General features: G+C 53.2%; 5 protein-coding genes across 5 annotated transcripts; 2 read left to right on the plus strand and 3 right to left on the minus strand.

Moving 5' to 3' along the window:
- Positions 1-316: 316 nt before the first annotated feature.
- On the plus strand, positions 317-995 carry MRS44_012457 (uncharacterized protein; the record flags this gene model as incomplete). The annotated part of the gene is made up of 3 exons (XM_046284051.2): positions 317-347; positions 403-410; positions 486-995. The coding sequence occupies 3 exons, from the start codon at positions 317-319 to the stop codon at positions 993-995; spliced, it is 549 nt and encodes a 182-aa protein (XP_046133092.1).
- Positions 996-4,704: 3,709 nt separating this feature from the next.
- On the plus strand, positions 4,705-5,979 carry MRS44_012458 (uncharacterized protein; the record flags this gene model as incomplete). The annotated part of the gene is made up of 1 exon (XM_046269480.2): positions 4,705-5,979. One exon carries the CDS (start codon positions 4,705-4,707, stop codon positions 5,977-5,979), a length of 1,275 nt encoding a protein of 424 aa, XP_046133091.2.
- A 303-nt stretch (positions 5,980-6,282) lies between these two features.
- MRS44_012459 (uncharacterized protein) lies at positions 6,283-10,078 on the minus strand (the record flags this gene model as incomplete). The annotated part of the gene is made up of 2 exons (XM_065618802.1): positions 6,283-7,982; positions 8,038-10,078. 2 exons carry the CDS (start codon positions 10,076-10,078, stop codon positions 6,283-6,285), a joined length of 3,741 nt encoding a protein of 1,246 aa, XP_065474874.1.
- Positions 10,079-11,921: 1,843 nt separating this feature from the next.
- Positions 11,922-13,609, minus strand: MRS44_012460 (uncharacterized protein; the record flags this gene model as incomplete). The annotated part of the gene is made up of 3 exons (XM_046270930.2): positions 11,922-13,408; positions 13,470-13,522; positions 13,599-13,609. The coding sequence occupies 3 exons, from the start codon at positions 13,607-13,609 to the stop codon at positions 11,922-11,924; spliced, it is 1,551 nt and encodes a 516-aa protein (XP_046133089.2).
- A 2,811-nt stretch (positions 13,610-16,420) lies between these two features.
- MRS44_012461 (uncharacterized protein) lies at positions 16,421-19,650 on the minus strand (the record flags this gene model as incomplete). The annotated part of the gene is made up of 2 exons (XM_046284050.2): positions 16,421-17,075; positions 17,129-19,650. The coding sequence occupies 2 exons, from the start codon at positions 19,648-19,650 to the stop codon at positions 16,421-16,423; spliced, it is 3,177 nt and encodes a 1,058-aa protein (XP_046133088.1).
- Between the last annotated feature and the right edge of the window lie 347 nt (positions 19,651-19,997).

The raw sequence follows: 19,997 nt of genomic DNA on the forward strand, positions 1-19,997 counted from the left end.
ACGACTGCCCCACCAACTATGGAGGGGAGCCGACGTGCTGTTAGTGGGGATGATTGCATCCTCTCCAAGCAGCCTTCTACGAGCAATCACCACTTCACCTGGGAGATAACTCGGCGTCACCCTAAAACATATATAAGGGCAGCTTGCAACAGGCATCTTCAACTTTCCGTCTCTCCTCCTTCAACATCTCATCGCCAGAACTGAATCAGAGTATCCTCACACTGCAACACCATCACCTCTGCCCAACCATACTATCTGAGTCTTGATAACAGCCTCACCTCTCCCACAACTGAATATCTGTCAACCATCTGACGAAATGAGTGGAGACAACACCGCCTTCTTCTACGGTAAGAAACCTTTCGTCAGTACAGGGTGTGTGTACCATGCTAACCTCGTTCCTAGGCACACTGGTAGGTTGCACCCTCAACTCTTTGGGCTGTGAACATGGGGTTCCACAAGCAGGAGAGAGTGACTAACAGCCGCAGATGGCCCCTGAGGTCTTCTTCAGTGTCTGCTACGGAGACAAGAATCCCCCTAAGGTCATCAAGGACCTGCACACATTCACTCCGGCCATCCTGGAGGGGTACTGCCGCCACCGAGTTCAGTTCGCCGACTATCCTGGTGTTATCGCGGAGAAGGGGCACACCGTTCTCGGTATCTACGCTACTGGACTTACAGACGCCAACGTCCAGAAGCTCGACAACTTTGAGGGATCCGAGTACACCAAGACGGCCGTCCAGGTTAAGCTGGTGAAGAAGGATGGAGACAAGACCAGCGAGGGTGAGCGCAAGGAGACATCGGTCTACGTCTTTAACAATCCCTCGCACCTGGAGAAGGTCGAATGGGACTTTGAGGAGTTCCGAAAGGAGAAGATGCAGTTCTGGACCCGAGGCGGCTGGGCGTTCGATCCAGGCAAGTCTCTCATTCTCATTCACAGCGTCGCCTTTGCTGACACCACTGGACCAGACACGGCCGATCAGATTCCCGATAACTAATTGGGTCACGTTTCTGTAAGCGCCTGCCTAATGTCAGCGCCCGGCCGGGCATCTGGTTGCAGAAAACAATGCATTTTTGTGAGCTGACGGTGAGGTCTGAGACGTCGGTACCGACAGTTTGGTAGACACACTGGGATGGACCTGAGATAGAATTATGACAGCCCTACGAGTACGAGAATAGACAAAACAGTCATTGCGACCAACAACGCAAGCGCCCGGAAATATCAAGGAGGAAGAAAGTCGATGAGTAACCAACAGACAACGCAGCTTTGTTGGTCTCGCCCCGCTAGAACATTGGTACTGGTCCCAGCCTTTACCGAGCGGTTAACCTCTCCCAGCAGTCTGGAACAAACTTCATAACAAGTTTTTCGCTTTCCATGTTGTTGTCAACAAAATTTGAACATCAGCAGATGACAGCTTACAACAGAATGGGCATGATCCCCAACCGGCCGGTCCCGAAAAGTAGCAAACTTACACGGCGCCATCAAGGCCGTAATCGTAACATTTGGCGTACTCATCATGGCATGATGGTCCATGTCCCAGGTTGCATTAACTCTTCCTGAACGAAGCGTCACAGATAATCCTTCAAAAGCGAAGGTAACATGGAATGTCTGGTGTAGAATACAAAGTTGCAAACAGTAGACTAATCCATCAAGATTCAGCCAGGCTGCCCAATCTATATGCGAAATGGCTAACTCACCGTCGCTGTGGTACGAAGTGACCAAAACGGTTACAGGTGAGATCCCCCAGGCGGGTACAGAAAGTTTCACGACGCGTGGCTGTTATTGCCAGCCCTGTCAGTAGTGTTTGAAGTGAAGATCAAACAAGCCCGATCACCATCGTCCGGGGTCCTCAAGGTGGCTCCGCGCGTGGAGTCATGATGGAGATTATTCTTTTATGCAGAATCTCAACCGCGGCCGTCACAATTCTGGGCATGTTGAATCCCAAGATCCCTCAGGTGAGAAAGGCGTCATTTTGGCGGATCATCTTGACTCGAAGATCCCTGGAGTCCTGGTCCTGGTCGTCGAGGTAGCGAGGAAATCGGCGAGTTTCGTCCGATTGTACCCTGGTCCGTCTCCACGTTAAGTAGTGTTGGTCGTGTTGAAGAAGCCGCAGATGCTCGTGGTCACGAGGAAAGTGGCAACTTGAACGCGAGGCCTTTCGGGCGACTATAGCAGACCAGCTATTGGTGTCTTGATCAGAATGCATCAAAGCAAGAAATGTTTGCTGACAGCATCGCCAAGCTGGATCTGGCGTCACGTCGTCTTTGCGATTGGACATCAGGATGCGCCCGAGGCATCCAGTGACTAGACGGCTCCTGCGTTCCTTACATCAGATGCCATAGGGCAAGACACGAGGGGCTGGGCATATCAGAGGAGGGCTGCAGAACGGGTTGCAGGTATTCAGACACTAAAAATCACCTATTGATGACTATTTTCAGGCGGTCTATCTCACCTCTGTCAGCCCGCCACGTCAGGAAAGTACGGAGCTCGGATGCCTCCGGGCGGCTATGGCCATACCTATCCAGCCAACCAACCCCACTAAAACACCACCACCAACTCAGTCAAAACACCAAAACACCAAAACGCGAAACATCACGATCCTCCCTGCGGCAGAACGGCAGCCTAGACCTTTGAGACCTTGGCTCCTGCAAATCACCGAACCCGTCCGAATGACACCTCCCACGCGTGATTGGCCTAATTGTAGAGCTCAGAGACACCAAGAAGAAGGGACGTCCATGAAACTGGCCCTGTTTCACTAGGTCTAGGAGGACAGGAAAACGAAGAAAAAACTCTCCGACTTGCAAACCCCCTTACCGCTGCGGAGTAACCGCCCAAAGGGGGAGGAGTGTCAGGAGACATTTTCAGTCTCAGACTGTTCTAGGGCCACGCGTGAAGGCTGTCAGGCTCGAGATCTATTGAACCCCTGATATGACGGCGATCTCTCAGGGGATTGGGCCACAGGCCTCAAGCTTGGCTTGCGATGGCAACAATAATGGCTCACTCGTTCGGAGCTGAGTCGTCAATAGTCCCAAGTCTCACCAAGGATGTCAGTCCGGAGGCCGTCAGGTGCTAGAGCACCTCCGTTGACACAGACTGTGCCCGAACGCAAGCAAGTGTCCTCACCGCGCAGCATCTATCCATCTTTTCGGCAGTCGTCCCGTCTCACAGTCGACAAACGTTTGAGGCTTGGCAGAGTGGTGATGGCCGACTGGTTGTGGCTCGTCACCCGCTAATCCGTTTCGATACGATCGGCTGGTCCGACCCTTGCCGTCCAGCCTTGTATCCCTGTCATTTACCCCCTGATTGGCATCTGGCCCCGCTGACCAGGGTCGTATTCTTGGAATGGCTGGCGGGGGACGACGGACCGCCACCTCAGGAACAGCACGAACAATGCATTGACTTGTCTACAAGCCCGGATCACTGAGGCAAACGAGCAGCCCCTGAACGTCGAGATCTTTTGAGATTCTCCTCTGCGAGCTGCCGCAGGAGTCAGTGCTCTGAAAGCCTCAAAGCAGGGGGATTCTGCCGGGGATGAGAGGCTTAGAGCCCAATGCCCAGAGCCCCATTACGCTGTCCCATGACGTTGGAGACGAGGGAGACTAGGTTGTCCCAGTGGCCGCATGAGGCCCCAACGTCCCCATTCTGTGGCGGACGTCCTCCCAGACTCTCGGTTCGACCTGGCCTGATTGGCGGCCGCCCGACTGGAGCGTGCCGAGAGGACTTCAGTCCACACCAACCACATGGCCTCTCAGTCATCGCTACACCGCACCTACGGACTCAGCTTCCTCGCCACTCATCGGCGGCCTACGCTAAGCTGACGGCATGAAGCAGCACTACGAATCATGTCTTTGTGTGGCTCAGAAATGCCAGGAACCCGTCTGCATGCGGCGCAGAGGCGCCTTGCAGCTGGACAAGGGGAGACGACGCTCGACACTCGTTTCTCACCTACTGCAACCTCTTCCTTTTTGAGAAGAAACGATCCCTGGTAAACGCCTGAGTCGCTAGTCAGGGGCTCGAACGTCGTCTAGGCTCTGGGGTGCGTATAGGCCCAGTCCACCCACACTTTTGTTTGGTGACGGGATGGTTCTTGAAACGATGCCTCCAGCCTATCATGGGCACGGCACTGCAAATCTTCCTCTTGGCCACGACGCCCTAGCCCGTCCGGCGTGCTTCGAAACAGAACGGTTCAAGCGCATTGAGTCAACTGAGTGGCTGTGGATGAAGGAAACGTGCCGCTTCCTGCCGGCACGGGGGATGCAGTCCACTATGATCGGCTTCTGAGTTGCAGAGGCCCGCATCCGTCGGCAGTGTCCTCCCGCTTGCGTCTCTCCTAGGAGCTCTGGTGTCCAGTCCTTCTCGCGAACTCTGGTCCATATAAGACGACCCCGTCACCGCACACAAGTTCCCTTTCTTCTCACCAACGACTTCAAAAGTCTTCAGTCAGTCCTTTCAAGTGAGATTGTCGCAACGACATTTCCATTCCTTCCTTTTCTCTTTCACAAAGGCTAGTCCTTGACTTTCATTCTCAACCACTCTCCCTCTTCACGTATTGCCTGGTGCATTACTATCCTTTGGTTAACAATACCACACGTCGAGCTACGACTTCTTGTCCTATACCCATACTCGACTTTGTCTTGACGACAATCTCACGACTCTCAACAACGAATCTATCGTCTGGAACGTTTAGACTCACCCCTTCCTTCAAAATGTTTGCGAAGACTTTCACTCTCGCCAGCCTGGCTACCTTTGCCAGTGCTCACATGCTCATGAACAACCCCGTCCCTTACGGCAAGTCGAACCTGAACAACGCTCCTTTGCTTGCAGATGGCTCCGACTTCCCTTGCAAACAGCGCCAGGGCACCTATGACCTCCAGGGGGCCAGCAATGTTTATGCACAGGGCAGCACCCAGCAACTCTCCTTCACTGGCCAAGCTGTCCATGGTGGCGGTTCATGCCAGATCTCCATCACCACCGACGAGAACCCCGACAAGAACTCGGTCTGGAAGGTCATCAAGTCCATCGAGGGCGGATGCCCTGCGAAGGGTCAGGAGGGAAACATGGGTGACAATGCCGATGCAGAGGATCCATACAAGTATTCATACACCATCCCCAAGGAGCTGGCCGCTGGCAAGTACACCATTGCTTGGACTTGGTTCAACAAGATCGGAAACCGCGAGATGTACATGAACTGTGCTCCTTTGGAAGTCACCGGCTCTGGTGGCTCCAAGGATCATCTCAGCAGCCTTCCTGACATGTTTGTTGCCAACATCGGTAACCAATGTGAAGTGCCCAGCTCCAAGGACCTCCAGTTCCCCAACCCTGGCAGCGATGTCGATCGCTTCAACGGAGCTACTGAGGCCTGGGGCCAGGCTGATGGCCCTGGCTGCAAGACAGGCTCTGGTGGTTCCGCTCCTACCGGTGGCAACAACACTCCTGCTCCTACTGGTGGTAACGACTCTCCCGCTCCTACCAGCGGCTCTGGTGGCCAGCCTACTGAGGCTCAGCCCCAGCCCACCCAGGCTCCTGAGAAGAGCGTTCCTGGTGGTGTTTTCATCACTGTCTCTCAGCCTGCTGCGTCCCAGCCTGCCGTGTCTCAGCCCGCTGTGTCCCAACCCGCCGCAGAAGAGCCTGCTGCCACCCAGGCTCCTCCTACAACTACTGCTGCCCCCGCTGCCCCTGGCTCCGGATCCGGTGATGGCTCTGAGTCCGGTAACGGTTCTGGCTCCGGCGATGGTGCTGGCTCTGATTCTGGTTCTGGTTCTCCTAGCGGCGGTTTCGCCGCAGGAACTGCCTGCACCACCGAGGGCGAGTGGAACTGCATTGGCGGCTCATCTTTCCAACGCTGCGCCAGTGGTGCCTGGACTGCTACTCAGCAGCTCTCTGGTGGTGTTTCTTGCACTCCTGGCCAGGCTGCTGACATTGGTCTCACGGCCAAGAGGGGAAAGCGAACTCTCCGCCGCGTCCAGCGCTTCCGCGCATAATCGCGCAGACTCGAAACAAGACCAGGACGGTCAACACGAAGATAGGGATGGATAAGGGCGTTTTTAGGATACGGATTTGGCTTTCAGAAGCTACTTGTAGATATTTAGACATTCAAGGACCGACTTCCAATATCATACTTTTTCCTTTTATCTCAATAACTCAGGTCAACTGTGCCTACGTGACATCTAGACCTTTAGTTCAGGCAGAGGATAGTAGAGAAAGCCTTGACAATATTTATCTCCACAAACTAAAACATTATCTATTCATAAAAGGGGTTCATCAAACTGTTCTAAAAGTTGCCCCTATATCCAAGCTCCTGTTCCACTGGTTTGATCCCGCTTGGGCACAATCTTTTTCAACATTCGATCAAGGAAACCTTGACCACCCTTGAACGAGGATGGATCCACAGGCACCACATGGGGGTCACTCTCAATACCAACATGGACGCTCCCGTCCACTCCGATATACCTTCCAAAACTCAGCGTGCGGCTTGCCTGGCCGGGAGTGTTCTTGAACGATGGGCTGGCCAGCCGACTAGGGGCTACATATGCCAGGATTGAGCCCAATGTCGTCGGCATCCTTGGAAGGACGAATGCCACGGAGCGGCTGTAGAAGATCACTGCAACCAAGGTGTTTGACGCGAGAACTACCATGGCGATGATGAAAGAAGCGTTCTCCATGAAGATTCTGGTTTCCTTGGTGCGGCGGGTCGCTGTTATCGCGGCCCCAGAGTCAGCGTGCTCGAAAAGATGTTCATTCAGACTCAAGAAGATGGGGTACAGTCGACGATAGATCTGCTCAACAGTTGGGCGCAGCTCTTCCGGGTCTGGGACTGGTGCAGCTGGATCAACGACTGCCCTCGATCCATTCAAGATCACCACGAAGTAGTTAAGCCAGTCTCGAGCCACAGTGTCGTTGTGCCATTGCGCACTCCCCTTGTTCCATTGATGGTTGTAGTGTTGTGAGATAATATCCGTGTGTAATCGTGAGTCTTCGTAGTCCAAATTTCCCTCAAGCTTGGCCGATTTGTTGTAGGAGAGAACATGTCCAGAGGGATCGATGGTAACGTTGAACATGGCAGTCTCAAAGACCGGGTAGCACATGAGCATACTAGCACGCACAGTACCATTAATCTTCTGCGCAGCAGCAGTACGGCCCCAGCCCAAAGTCAAGGTCTTGTCGCAAGGCTCCGGTCCAGTAGAAGGGGTCAGAGTGTTGCAGAACTCGGCGGATGATACTCCACTAGAGCGGTTGAATGTTGTCTCTCGTATTTCCGAGGCGGCATTGTCAAAGAAATCTTTCTTGCTGCAGTAGCTCTCGTCCTTCAGTTGTCCAGGTGGGTATTCTTTTCGAGGGGTCTTGTAAACCTCGACCTCAAAGGGTGGTATCGCAGTGCAATTTGCGCTGACGCCAAATCCGCGCGTTTGTAAGTTGTATGTGTCATCAGGAGCTCCTGCGTTGGCATCACTGAATTTGTGCCGTTGGAAATAGTAATCCGGTGATACCCACGGAGGCAGAGTGGTTCCAGAGGTAAAGTTTGCCAAGGCAATATACAAGTGGTCCTGGTACTGCGAGGTAGAAACAAGGTTCTCGCTGATAAAATCGCCAAGCCTGTAAACAGAAGAGTTGTCAAATCTTGCAGCATATGCTGGCCGCATTGTCTGTGGGTAAAAGGCAGTAGTCGGAGCCTCGTTGAATAAAGAACCGAGACCAACAGCAAGGAGATTGGCCAGCAGCGCCATAGCGCATAGCAATGCAAGTATGAAGTGCCCAGACTTGAGAGCTCTCCAGAGCACAAGCTGGGGAGGTATCGATGTGTAAGTCGAGTCAATTGACTCCGAAGTCCCGACCTTTCCAGCCCACAAATCTCTGAAAGGTTGAAGCACACAGAGAAGTCGGGTAAGGAGAACCCACAACGGCTCAATCAAGGTGGCAAAGATGGTTGGGATATAGTTCTCAAGCAGTTGAAGAACTTCAAAGTTCTCGGATGGGCGGTGCAACCCTTGGTTCCAGTTAGCCACGGCTTAGTAGAAACATTATTTTAAAAGGATACGAACCATTCAGCCGCTTTTCTTGCTGTTTGAAATAAGAGAGTACAATGATGGCAGCAATAAAGACTAATGTGAACGATAAGCCGGTCCCTCGTCTTAGAACAAGTGGCTTGACGGGTTCATAGTAGCCCTCCTGGGCTGTTATCTCTTTTTCGAGCTCTAGGGATTTGATCGAGGTTTTGCCCATGACAAGTTCAGTGCGCTGCGCATGCGCGTCGTAGAGTAATCGAAATTCGGCCTGTCGAAACTCCTCGGATAGGGTTTTCTCGTCGACACTATCCATTGACTTGAACACCTTCAGCAGCTGTGGGCTATTGCGGAAAATGTCGATGTGTCTGCTAATCGAAGATGGATTCATCGGCAGGTTGCTGGGAACTTTTCGGCAAAACTTCAACACGAAGGTTGTGAACAGAGCAACAACCACAAGGATACACTCGACGGCAATGGCGAAAGGGCGGCTGACAATTACTCCAGTGAGAAAATAGTCGACTGACGCCGTTCTGTTGAAGCCTTGAGTTTGGTTGACTAGTAAGCTGCTGACAGCGACGGAAAAGAGGTATTGGTGAGCGTCAGAAAGTGAACCTTGCAGTGTGTCGAGCGATGAATAGTCGTCAACCGTGAGGTTGCGTCCTGCCATTGCGAATCCGATCATGTTCGAAACAGGATGGGTCAAGCCAGAGAAGTTCAGCCTGGGGTGCTGCTCTATAACCCTGTTGAAGGGAAAATCTCTGACGACGATATTCTCCTCAACACCGTTGGCCAGCAGAAATTCGAATGCTGTAGAGTTGAACTCGTCAGGCGAGAGGACCTCCTTTGATCCCAGGGCCTCCACTCTTGGTTCGAATGTGGAAGATTTGACAGTCGCCATGACTTTCTGTTTGTAATACTGAGGCTGGCAAAAAAATGCCGTGATGTTGAAGAAGGGTGAAGGGTCCCAGTCAACCGGTACTGTTTTTGCCCAGACCGCAAGGAACTGGTGAGTCGAATTCTCCGTCGGCGGACACTTCGGACTACCTAGGGCATAGTCGGAATAGGGGCTGCCCCAGTATCCAATGTATCGCATTGATGTGTTAGATGTTACACCAAAAGCCACCGTTGCGTTGCATCCCTGGCCGTTGAGGAAGTTGAATGACGCCTTTGAGCGAGGGCCATCCCTCTCAATCTTTGCTGGCCAACAATCCAACTCAGTGGAGAGCTTAGTTGTCACAGCAGTCCAGTTTGATTCGACCTTAGCCGGCGTGACGCTCCCATTCAGGTAATAGGGGAGCAGCGCATATTTCGATGTCGTGAAATGAGGAAAAGGCTGGCCCAGCCATCCAACTGCGTAGCCCATGTTGAGAATTTGTGGGTTGAAGAGAGCTTCCTGTTGGGACAAAGGAAGAAACTGAGATCGTATTCCGATATCCACAACCTCCGTCTTGGCAACGACACCTGTTCCAAGCAGGGCACTCTGAAGAGGCGTGAGCGCCCAAAACACAATGACCATGGCCGTCCCGGCAAAGAAGACAGGCCAGTGTTTACTCCTTGCTGCTTTGAATGGAACAAGGGCAACAAAGTCATACTGATAGTCCAGAAACAGCGAGTTCTCCGCAGTCGCTCCTTTGGGTTTTGACAATTCGAACCATGGCTGCATTCGCTTGACGTCCAAATCAATCCAACTCCAGATAATGCTATACAACACGGCGATGATAGTCGGGACATATAGATAGCTGAACTTGGCATAGCCCGGTAAATCGTCGAGTGTCGGCGACAGAGCCAGTCCCCCCTGTGCAGCACTTCGCTGTGCTATCGTCTCGACGGCGGCGGCGAGGAGTAGCGTCAATGCGATGACGGCAAGAAGTATAGGCGTCGACAGTGATAGCGGTTTCCATCCTTTCGTCGAGTTCGAGTCTTCTTCAGAGGTGACGGCTTCGATCTTGGTGGTGACGGTCGACTTTTGTTGGAGTGGCAGCGGCGGTAGACACTTATCCTTATCCAGGGAATTAGGGTCGGAAGTAACAGCGACGTGGCTCTGCAGCTTGAGAGCTGCAGCCTCCCAGCTAGCCATTGCGAATTATAGTTGTTACAAAGGAAAGGGGGATACAAAGGAAACGAGTGGCCAGCCACCCAGGAGAGAGAGACAGAGACGAACGAGTGTCAGACTACAATCGCGGGGGGGCGAGACGGACGTGTTAATACCATGGTCACAGCAGCCACTCAGTGGAGAATTCAGCCGTCTCGATTAAACAGCACCGTCAATGCAAGCAAGCAAGCAAGCGGTAGACCGTCGAGTGAGATTCCGCCCAGCCTGCATCGCTAGTCTCGACTCCATCATGACGATTGGCTGGACCATTCCCAAATGCTCGGCAGCTTCCGATACGACGTAAACTCCTTTCCCTAAGCGCTGTCCTAGCCAATTCCATTTGCTCCTCTCTTAAGCTGCTTAGAGGCTCAGTCTTAGTCGAGACCTCATCCCAGCAAGCAAAGACATGCCGGAACAACAAATCGTGCATAGCCGAGTTCCAGAAGCACGGTACGGCCCCGCATGAGACCAAGGTCACGAAGGGGATCGGAACAAATCTACCGGTTCCAAGTCATTGGGTAGCCTTGGGGGCCAACAACAACGAAAACCCCAATATCAATAACAAGGGTTGTCGTTGTTCGTCTTGTGTCTTGTTCAAGAAAAGTTGGCGGCGGCTAATTCCACGTTGCGGTTGGACGGGCGCTAGCCGCCGGCGCTTTTCCAATTTTGGACTCGCTTGGCGGACTGTTTTGCGCTAGAGTAGAGATCTGCAAGGGGTAGATGTTGCATGGCGCGGTTTGATTGGTTGACAGGTGGAAGTTGTTGGTGATGTCGATGCTGAAGTCGAGATGACTTGGCCAAGGTGAAGACTGCGGTATCCCTTTCGAGAAGAGGTGAATGGTTGAATCGAAGGTCTTGACTTTATAAATAAGTTTCTTACACCGCCACTGTCTTATTCCCTCTTCCCTGTTATTCCATGTTGGTCGGGCATTAGAAGTTGGTGTTGTAGGACAATTAATGCAGAGCTCCTACATCAACCCGAAGAGCCGCGTAACGAAACACTGACCGAAAGATGGATTTCAGTTTGGCAAAATCCAAAACTGAACATCAAGGATACTATTATAATGAGGCCTTATGTGTTTGGTTGACATAAACCAGCGAGATCATCACAGACGTCAAGTGTGATCCAAACTACCCTAAACTGGGGACTCGATCAACTCGACGATATCGTCCTCCCACCACAAAGAGCAGACCTCGAGCCTTCACCAAGTCCCGGATTATTGACCTATCACTCTAATTACCCGCTCGTTGCCTGTCTCAGAGTTGCACGAACCTCCCAGGGATCGTGCATCCATGCCTGTCACTGTCATGAGCCAACATCAACCTCACCTCACTTTGTGTAACATGAAGCATCACAATCAAGAAACACCAACTGAACTGAAACGTGATTCTTATTCATACAATGATTAACGTCAATCCTATCTCTACAACAGGATCATCAATTCAGCACAATAGCCCTGGCTGTTCCAGACCACCACCCACCCATGCCATCCTGCTTGCGAGACTAAATAAAGGGCTTCCATGATATAGTAGAAAGCCTGTATGCTGTTCCATGTGCTGCTGTGCCCGAGTCAAAGGAGACACGGCTGGCGCGATAGAAGAAAAAGAATAGGTGCCTCTCCAAGAGGCCAACAACGGATTCTTGCGTGTTTCGCACGACGCCCTTAACGCCAAATTTGTGTGTACCATGTCAAGAGTAGCCTCTCCGTGGAGCCGTCGCAATAGTTGAAAATAAATGAAAAAGAGTCTCATGCAATCGTCGTCCCTGTATGCCAGTCCTCGGTGCTTTTCTCTCTGTTGCAAAAATATGCCGCCCGGTGCTCGGTGTTTAGATCTCGATCGTCTTCATCGAATCCTCCGCTACCTCGGGCTTCTTGCCGTTCACCTTGGGCGATGGCTCTTCCTCAATCTTGAGGAGGTCCGATTCTACCCGGGGCAGATTGGTACTGACTTTGGGGGCCTTGCCTTCGCCGCTTTGCCTTGGCGTCTCGACCTCGACGAGCTTCTCGGGCTCGATGTTTGCGCTGGCGAGCTCGGGAATTACTGTCTCCTCCGTGACTCTACTCAAGGGAGTTGCCTTTCCATAACCAGGTCGCATCGGACTTGCCAGGGGAGACGATCCGCTGAGGCGCTGCATAGACCTGCCACGACCCTCGCCATTCTCTCCACCGCTGGCGTAAGGCGAAGAGGAGCGGGAGCCAAGCGGGGAGTTTGGCTTGGGTCCCATCGATCTTCGCTTCGACGGGGCCCGTCGTCCATACTTCTGGTCCATCCTCCATCGCAGAATGCTGAAATACGAGGGCTCAACTCGTGCCTCCTTAAACTCTCGCAGCTTGAGCTCGTTTGTGTCCTCGTCCACGTACCACTTGCCGCTGTTGAGATCGTCTGCAACAACAGCCAGGAAGGCGGCCCATGAGCGGGCTACCACGTACTTGGTGTCGTAATCGCGGCCAAAGAGGATAACCTGACCCCACTGACCACCAGGACCGGGCGCAACGTCCACAGCCAGGTTGTTGCCGCCCCAATCACGCACCAAAGGAATCCAGCCGGCATGGGCATATGCCTTCTGGACGCTGTTGGGAGGAACCGAGTCCTGGCGAGAGATAAGGTCTTGTCGCCACACGCCAGGGTTGTTGCCAGCAGCAGCGCCTTGCCTCGAAGATGACGCCTCATTGCTTCCACCAAAAGCCTTTGACGGAGTGGCGGGTTTAGCGACTGATGTCTCGAGCAAGTATTGGTGGTTGACAGTTCTCCAGTTATCCCACTCCTGCACAATTTCCTCGCAATCAAGCAGCATGTGGCTAAAGATGATTCCTGTTGGGTTTCCTCCTCGTTCCTGGCCATCGTGAATCATGAGAGAGTCTCGGACGTCCTGGGGGAGTGAGCAGTCGAGCTGGTGCTCCAAATCATTCAAATCGTTATTGGTGGCGCCTTCACAAAGCTGATCGTAAAGTTCAGGGTAGTTCTCATCAGCCCAAGCATCTATCCGCCTCCAGGAGTGAGCAACCGGGGGAGCGGGAGGGAGACCGTCAGAAAAGTTCTGCATCTGAACGTCGCCTGGGCTCTGGACCTCGAAGCCGTCGCTTTGGCTGGCATTGCGCGCGCCGAGAGAGCGCAGGCCAGGAGAATAAGGGGTATTCGAGGGCGAACGGCCATCAGGCGGCAAGGGCGATGCTCGACCGGTATCGTCGGAGTAGGGTGATGTGATGTCGGCTCGGGAATCGGAGGCGGTGGCCACGCCAGTCATGATGCCATTCCTCCCATTCTGGAGGGGGACATGGCGACCGGTTCGGTAGGGGGAATCGAATGTGGAATCTAGAGTCGTTTAGTCTGTGGGCCTCGCGGTAATGAGACGCATAATCAGGGGCGCGCGTACGTCTGTCATAGCTGGTCATGGTATGCCAGAAACCGCGGATGGTGGCACCGATGCTGTTTGATCGAGTGGTTAGCAACGGTCGACCCAGGCGACTGCGAATTGAAGGCATCCAAGGGGTTCAAGACTCACGAGTTGGCCATGATGGCGGCAGCAGGGGGCTCCGGGCCAGGAAGAGAGGCGGGAAAGGGTGGACAAGAGCCCTTTGCTGGGGAACCGCGGTCGCGAAGGGTAGAATAGGGGAAAAGTGGTTATGGCCGCGGTGGCCGCCGTCGCGATCACGGGGCTGGAGGGAGAAGGGTTCGGCAACGGAGTAGGCGATGCAGAGGCAGTCGGCGACGGGGTTTGGCGAAAAAGGTGATGTAGGTTTTGGAGGATTGACGCCGAAAAGTCCAAAAAGTCCGAAATCCAGGGGAACGAGCGAATGGAGCTCTAGAGAGGGAGAAAGGTGGCTGTTCCGCTCGGACGCGTGGGGTCGGTCTACTGCGGCGCCTCTCTCAGACGATGGAGGACGGTCCAGTTGCTTTTGCTGCTGCAGAGAGAAAAAATGGTGAGGCGCAAATATGATGGGGGGATGAAGAGGAGAGAAAAGGAAGAAGAAGCTAGAGTGCAAGAGAAGAGACGAGACGAGACCCTGGGAATGGCGGGAGGTCGGTTGGTCGGGACGCGGGTATGTGGGATGGGATGGATGTGGATGTGTGTGGATAGATGTAGGTGACTGGAGGTGAGGTGGGCTGGGCCTCCTGAAGGAGCTTTGGCTTTGTTGTTTACTGTCCAAGGTAGGTAACGACGGAATGTCTCACTCGCTAACTGGGCTAGCACTGGGGGTTTGGTTTTGGCAGTGATGGAAGCCCGCTACAAGTGCCAGCGCAGTGCTAGGGGGTCACAGGCGGTATACGAGTGCTGGAAGCCCCTGAATGGAAGTGTGAAAGGGAAGAAAAAGAGCAAAGAGAACGTGGACGAAAGCAGATGGGACGGTCAAGGACAGTGAGTGGCTGCTTGGGCAGATTGTCCAAAGTGGAGATGGGAGGACCTGGCAGGAGGTGCTGCAGCAAGAGAAAGGGGATGGGATGCCCCCGGGCGGGAGAGGCTCCGAAATAGAAAGGATGGAACTAAAAAAGAAGACTTGATTAGGTGGCATTGATAAATGAGGAGTCGAGGACCCCTGGCTAGCCTCTGATTTGGCTTTGGGATGATTGATACGGGCCTGGGCGATCTGATGGGCATCCTGTCGACTCTCTATAATAACAATACGATATACCGAATCTATCAAGAAGCTTCTTCCAACGCCCATCCTTCTTTATCTCCCCCGCGAAACAACCAAACTCTAAGCTATTACTCTGCCTGGCGCCCGTTACAAAACCTCCTCAAGATCCCCTGGGCCGGGCTTCTGGCGCTGGGCCTTATTCTTAGCCCCCCTCCAATCCACAAACCCTCCCTGAATCCGGGTTTGAGACGGCCAACGCGGGAGCGGGCTTGCATCTAGCACATGGACGGGGCATGCAAGGTACACGCCAGCGTCGTATGGAACAAGACAAGCTCTGCTTTGCTTGCTTGGGGGTAGGTTCCACATGAACCAGCAAGCCTCAGGGGCTGGCAAGCCTGAATTCTTTGCTTCAATAAGCCCTTTGTTGCGGTTGCCGAGTCAAATAGAAAAAAAGAGGCGCAAATGAAAGCATCCATTGGAACATGTCCACAGCCGCTGCAAACAACGCCCGTGGCTTTTTTAGGGGTCTCTCACACCCCCCAATTCTGCGACAAACCATCCATGGACGGCATGACAATGCGAGCTGAACTGTGGGTGGAGCATGAATGGATCAATCTCTTTTGACCAAACATGCTACATAAGAGATTCATCAGACTCTCTCCTCTCCAAACAAGAGCCTTTTAAATGAAATGGACATCTCGGATCTGTTTGAGATGGCTGTAGACCGCCAAGTCATCCTCATCCATTCCCCACTCCCTATCCTATTTCTGGTCCCTTCATGCCCCCTATCCCCTCCCCATCTTTCAACTCCAATGCCCCCCTGGGATCCACGAAAAAGCTTGGTTCTGCTGGAAACATCCATCTCAATGGCTCTGACTGGTTTATGTCAAAAACCCTTCCTCCTCCGCTGACACATCTCACTCACCGATTCGTCGTCCACAACCCCTGTTCCCTGGTGCTCTCCTCCCAAAGCCTCTCTCTCTCTCTCTGCACGGATATAATTAATGACAGCGAGCAAACCAACCCCCTATTCCCCTCAACTGTAGTCGTCATTGGCATTTGTTAGCAAAGACGACGTGTTTCCTTTGCCACATCCCGTTGTCACTTGCTGGTACATCTCGACTCCATCACGACACCTCGTTTCCTTACAATGGAGAATCACACACATGCTGCATTTAACACCATCTGCACACTATCTTAGCTCCATCGATCTGATCTCGCAAAAAACCGCCTCTTGAAAAGCTGACGTGAGGCTCCCCCGCATTCGAGGCTTGCTTTCGCACCTTTCTGTTTGTCTGTAGGCGCCCAGTTGTGCATAACAAGCGTCGTGTGGCGGCCCTCTTTCTTTGGCTTCCATGTTTCGTCTGGACTGTTTCACAAAAGGCCGCACCCACGAGCTGCTGCATGATTGATTGATTTTATTTGTGTCTGCCATTCATCGTCATTCATCAATGGGACATGCATCCATGTCGCGTGGCCGGCACGCATAGTTACAACCATTTTGACAACGCATAAGTGCGTCCTTGTCCTTGTGCCTGTACTGTAACTCACTTGCTTGAATGATTGCTTGGAATGTACCTTGAAAATGCCTCCTGTAGTCACAGTTCATATCGGCATTTGCTCTTGATCAACCTTGAACTGAATGTATTGCACACGCTGATTTACATCTCCCGCCACTTACATCACCCATCAAAATCGCCCAAGCCGTCAACTCCATCACCAACTTCTCACGACTCTCCATATAAAACTATGTCTGCCACATGTGCTCGCTCAACCCTAGCAGCTTATCCGTCATCTGCCTCTGAGCCGCCGACGCGATACCTCGCTCTGGGTTCGCCATCGCCTCGCTGTAGCAGAGCTCAACGAGCGCCTTGAGCTCGTCGTACGAAAAGTTGTCCGGGTCTTGCGCGCTGTTGCCTCGCTGCTGCTCCTTGTCCTCCTTTGCCTTTTCCACAATCGCGTCCGCCCCCTGCTCGTACAGCGAAAAGTAGTTTGCTGCCCGTGCCAGGTCCACGCCCTCCTCCACGTTCTTGAGGTTCTGCTGCAGCACCAGGATGTTGAGTTGCATCCGTCCGCAGCCCTTGGCGTTCATCGGCGATGCCTTGCAGGCGTTGCTCACCAGGTAGCAGTTGATCAGAAGACCTAGGCCTGTCCTGATAAAGGCAATCTCCTTGTCTCGAAGATACTTGACCACCGTCTCATCAAAGATCACTAACTCCGAGTTGAGGTTCAAGATCTGCGGATCAGGCTCACTCACTTCCTGATCTAGGAGGTACGGTGCCACCTGGGGTGACAGGGCGATGCACAACGAGTGCACTATGCGGCACCGAATCTCCATGTGAAGAGTGAGTAGTGCTGTCCCTGCCAGCTCCTCAAAGGACGAGACAATGCTGTCAAACGCTCTAAACTTTGATTAGTATTCATGTTTGACAACGTCCATGGTTGCTCAACTTACTGCACAGTCTCCTGCGTCAGCGGCAGTGACACGGGACCATCTTCGGCAGTGGCCTTGTTCGGGTCATTCATTAGAGTCCATCGGCGGCTCGAGTGTCGAGGAAGGTTCTGCTGCCGTGACGTGTCCGTCTCGTGCATCGTGATTTGCCGCAAGCCTGCAATCTTGACTGCAAGCCATTTCATGCTGGTGTACAAGAGACAGAACGACGAGATTGAATCTCGGTCCTGAATAATATCCCCCGACTCTAGAGGCGCCTCATCTGTGAGCTCCATCAACTGATGAATCTCCTTTTCTGCCAGCTCCCAGTCCATCTCATCTGCCGTCCACAGCCTCTTCATCGTCTCCTGAATATCGCCTGGCTCTAACGAAAACCGCGCGGAAGCCCTCAGGTTGTCATTGTCAAGCTCTCCAGACTGCTCCTGAGCCTTAACCACAAGCGACTTGTACCAGCTGAAGCAGCGGTCGTAGTATCGCATCATTTGGGTCACAATCAGTGAGCTGAGTGCTTGGTCGGGTGGAATCGTGCCCAGCATGCGACAGAACGCAGTCACAACCTCAAAGAAGGCCGTCGTTCCTCGGAACACAGGCCGGCGTGCCACCTGGCTCCAGGCCGGGTCTTGCGAGAAGGCGTCCACCTCTCCAAACACGGTGTCGCTCAGCTTGGTCAGGGTCTCGTCCAACTGTGGCTGAAAGACGTTGACCAAAAAGTTATCCAAGAATGTTGTAAGCGTGCTCGCTGCGAGATCCGACCCAGGAGGCACAATGTTCTTCAGCCTCTGTAAGAACACCAGCGTGGGCGGTAGTAGTAGACTCATGTTGAAAACACTAGGTTCCACCAGAGACTTGTACGAGCCCGTCGTTTGGTGACTGGCTCCATAACCGGCGTCGCCTCCCTTTTTGCCTCCATCGTACGCGTTTCGGTGCTTCTTGTCCTTTCGTGAGCCCAGACCAGGAACAGCGTCTTGGATGATGCCGTCCAGAGCGTCGTACTCGGTCGTCATTACAATAGACTTTGTGTTGGCCTCTGAGAACTTGAACAGATGTTCACGAATATCCTTTTTGCCGTTGAGTGCATTTCCTGGGTTTGGCGAGTCGAACTGATAAACATCTGCGTCCGTTGTGACGTAGTTGTGCAGCAGAGACCTGATTTCGTTCTGGTAAAGATTCCACAACTCCTTGAAGCTGCCGAGAAGAGCGCTGTTGTTACCAGCACCCTCTCGTCGAATAAGGACCTTGATAGATTCGTGGAAGACACGATGACCTTCTCCAATCGCCTCAAACTTGCCGTACAGAGACCAGAGAAGGTCATAAATGACGTCTGCTCGCATCTGTGTCTCGCGGGTGCCATAAACGTGCAGTCCATCACCCTTGGTTGATCCTCCTCGCAGTGAACTTGGGTGTCGCTGGTCTACCTCGTTGATGGTCTCGTTGACGATTCCAAACAGTTCAACTGGTAGCCGCTGCTTAAGGGTTTCCACGGCGTTCTGTAATCGGCCAAGCTTGTTCAAAGATTCCACCAGCAGACCGATGTAGTAAAAAGTGTCGGCCTCAGGATTCTTCATAGGATCCTCTGTCAATGTCTTATCAACATCGATAGAATCAAGAATAGCATGAAAAGGCGTGATGGGCTTCGCATCTACGTAACCCTCAGTAAAGGCGCCCTGTGATTTGGCCAGGTTCTGCCATCTCTCCTGGCAGTATGGAGACTTGAGATAGAGGTGCTCATGCAGTTCCTCCACAAGAATATCCATCAGAGCTGTCTCTTGGTTGGCCAAATAGCTTCGCAAGTCGCTAAGAGCACCAATATCGTCCAGCTCAGGTTTCCTCAGTTTTCGAAGCGCATTCTGGAGCACTTCTACAGCCGTCAAGAACCGCTTCTCAGATATTCTAGCCTCCAGCTGATCAGGCACCGCTCTTAGGTCATCCAGCTCGTTGAGCGTCTGCACAAGCGTGTCAAACTCCTGCGAAGTCTTGGACAGCTTCTTCAGCTCTGGATCCGTGGCGCAGAGGCTCCTCTTGGAGTTGGCCAGCGACTCCTTGAGCGCGCGGACCCGCTTCTGGGACTGCTGGATGCTGCTCTGGATCTTGTGGAATGTACCGATCGAACTGTTGAAGCCCTGGTGATGCTCATGGACGATGCCCTTTAGGGACTCTTGCAGGTAGTTGTGTGACTGCTGGAACTGGCTGTACTCGTGCGCGCGGCCAACCGAGCTGCTGTCAAGGAGCTGCAACGCCAGCTGGACGGGGACGCAGTCATCCTGACACATCGAAGGCCATTCCCTCTTAATGTGGTCCAAGACCTCGGTGATCTGTCGTTCGGCGTTCGTCTCTGGCGGCACACGCGATCGGGAGGGCATTTGTCGAAGCGTCGGGGGCGCTCGCGGCTGCTGGAGATTGGGCGGCGTGCCATAGCGATCGCTTCCGTAGCCATCTTGGTATCCGGATCTGTAGTCGTCGCCCGAGCGGCCAAAGTTGCCGTAGCCGTTGCCCTCGCGGTACGACCGGTCGTATCGGTTCGACATGATGGTATTGGGGTTGGGGCCAGGTGGGCTAGATGGCGGGATGTCACGATAGATGAGCGGCCTCGAGGCGCATCGTCGCCGTTAAGACGAGTGGAGGCAGCTTCGTATGATGCTGCGTATATCAGAGAGTCGCTCGTAGGTGTGCGAATTGGAGACAGTCAGTCTTGGGTCGAGGTTGAGACGCTGCTAAGCTCGAAGTCGAGGGGTCGGAGCTGATGAGGCCGTTGCGACAAAGTACGTACCGGAGCTCCAGTTGGGCGCGTCCCGTCAGCGCTTCATGTGCTGGCACAGACCACGGCAACCAGCCACGATCCTTCAGCTACAACTTCAATTCTTCCAATAAGAAG

This window comes from Fusarium solani (assembly GCF_023522795.1).
Source record: "Fusarium solani strain SB1 chromosome Unknown bctg00000008, whole genome shotgun sequence".
In the NCBI taxonomy this organism is placed as follows: Eukaryota; Fungi; Ascomycota; class Sordariomycetes; order Hypocreales; family Nectriaceae; genus Fusarium; species Fusarium solani.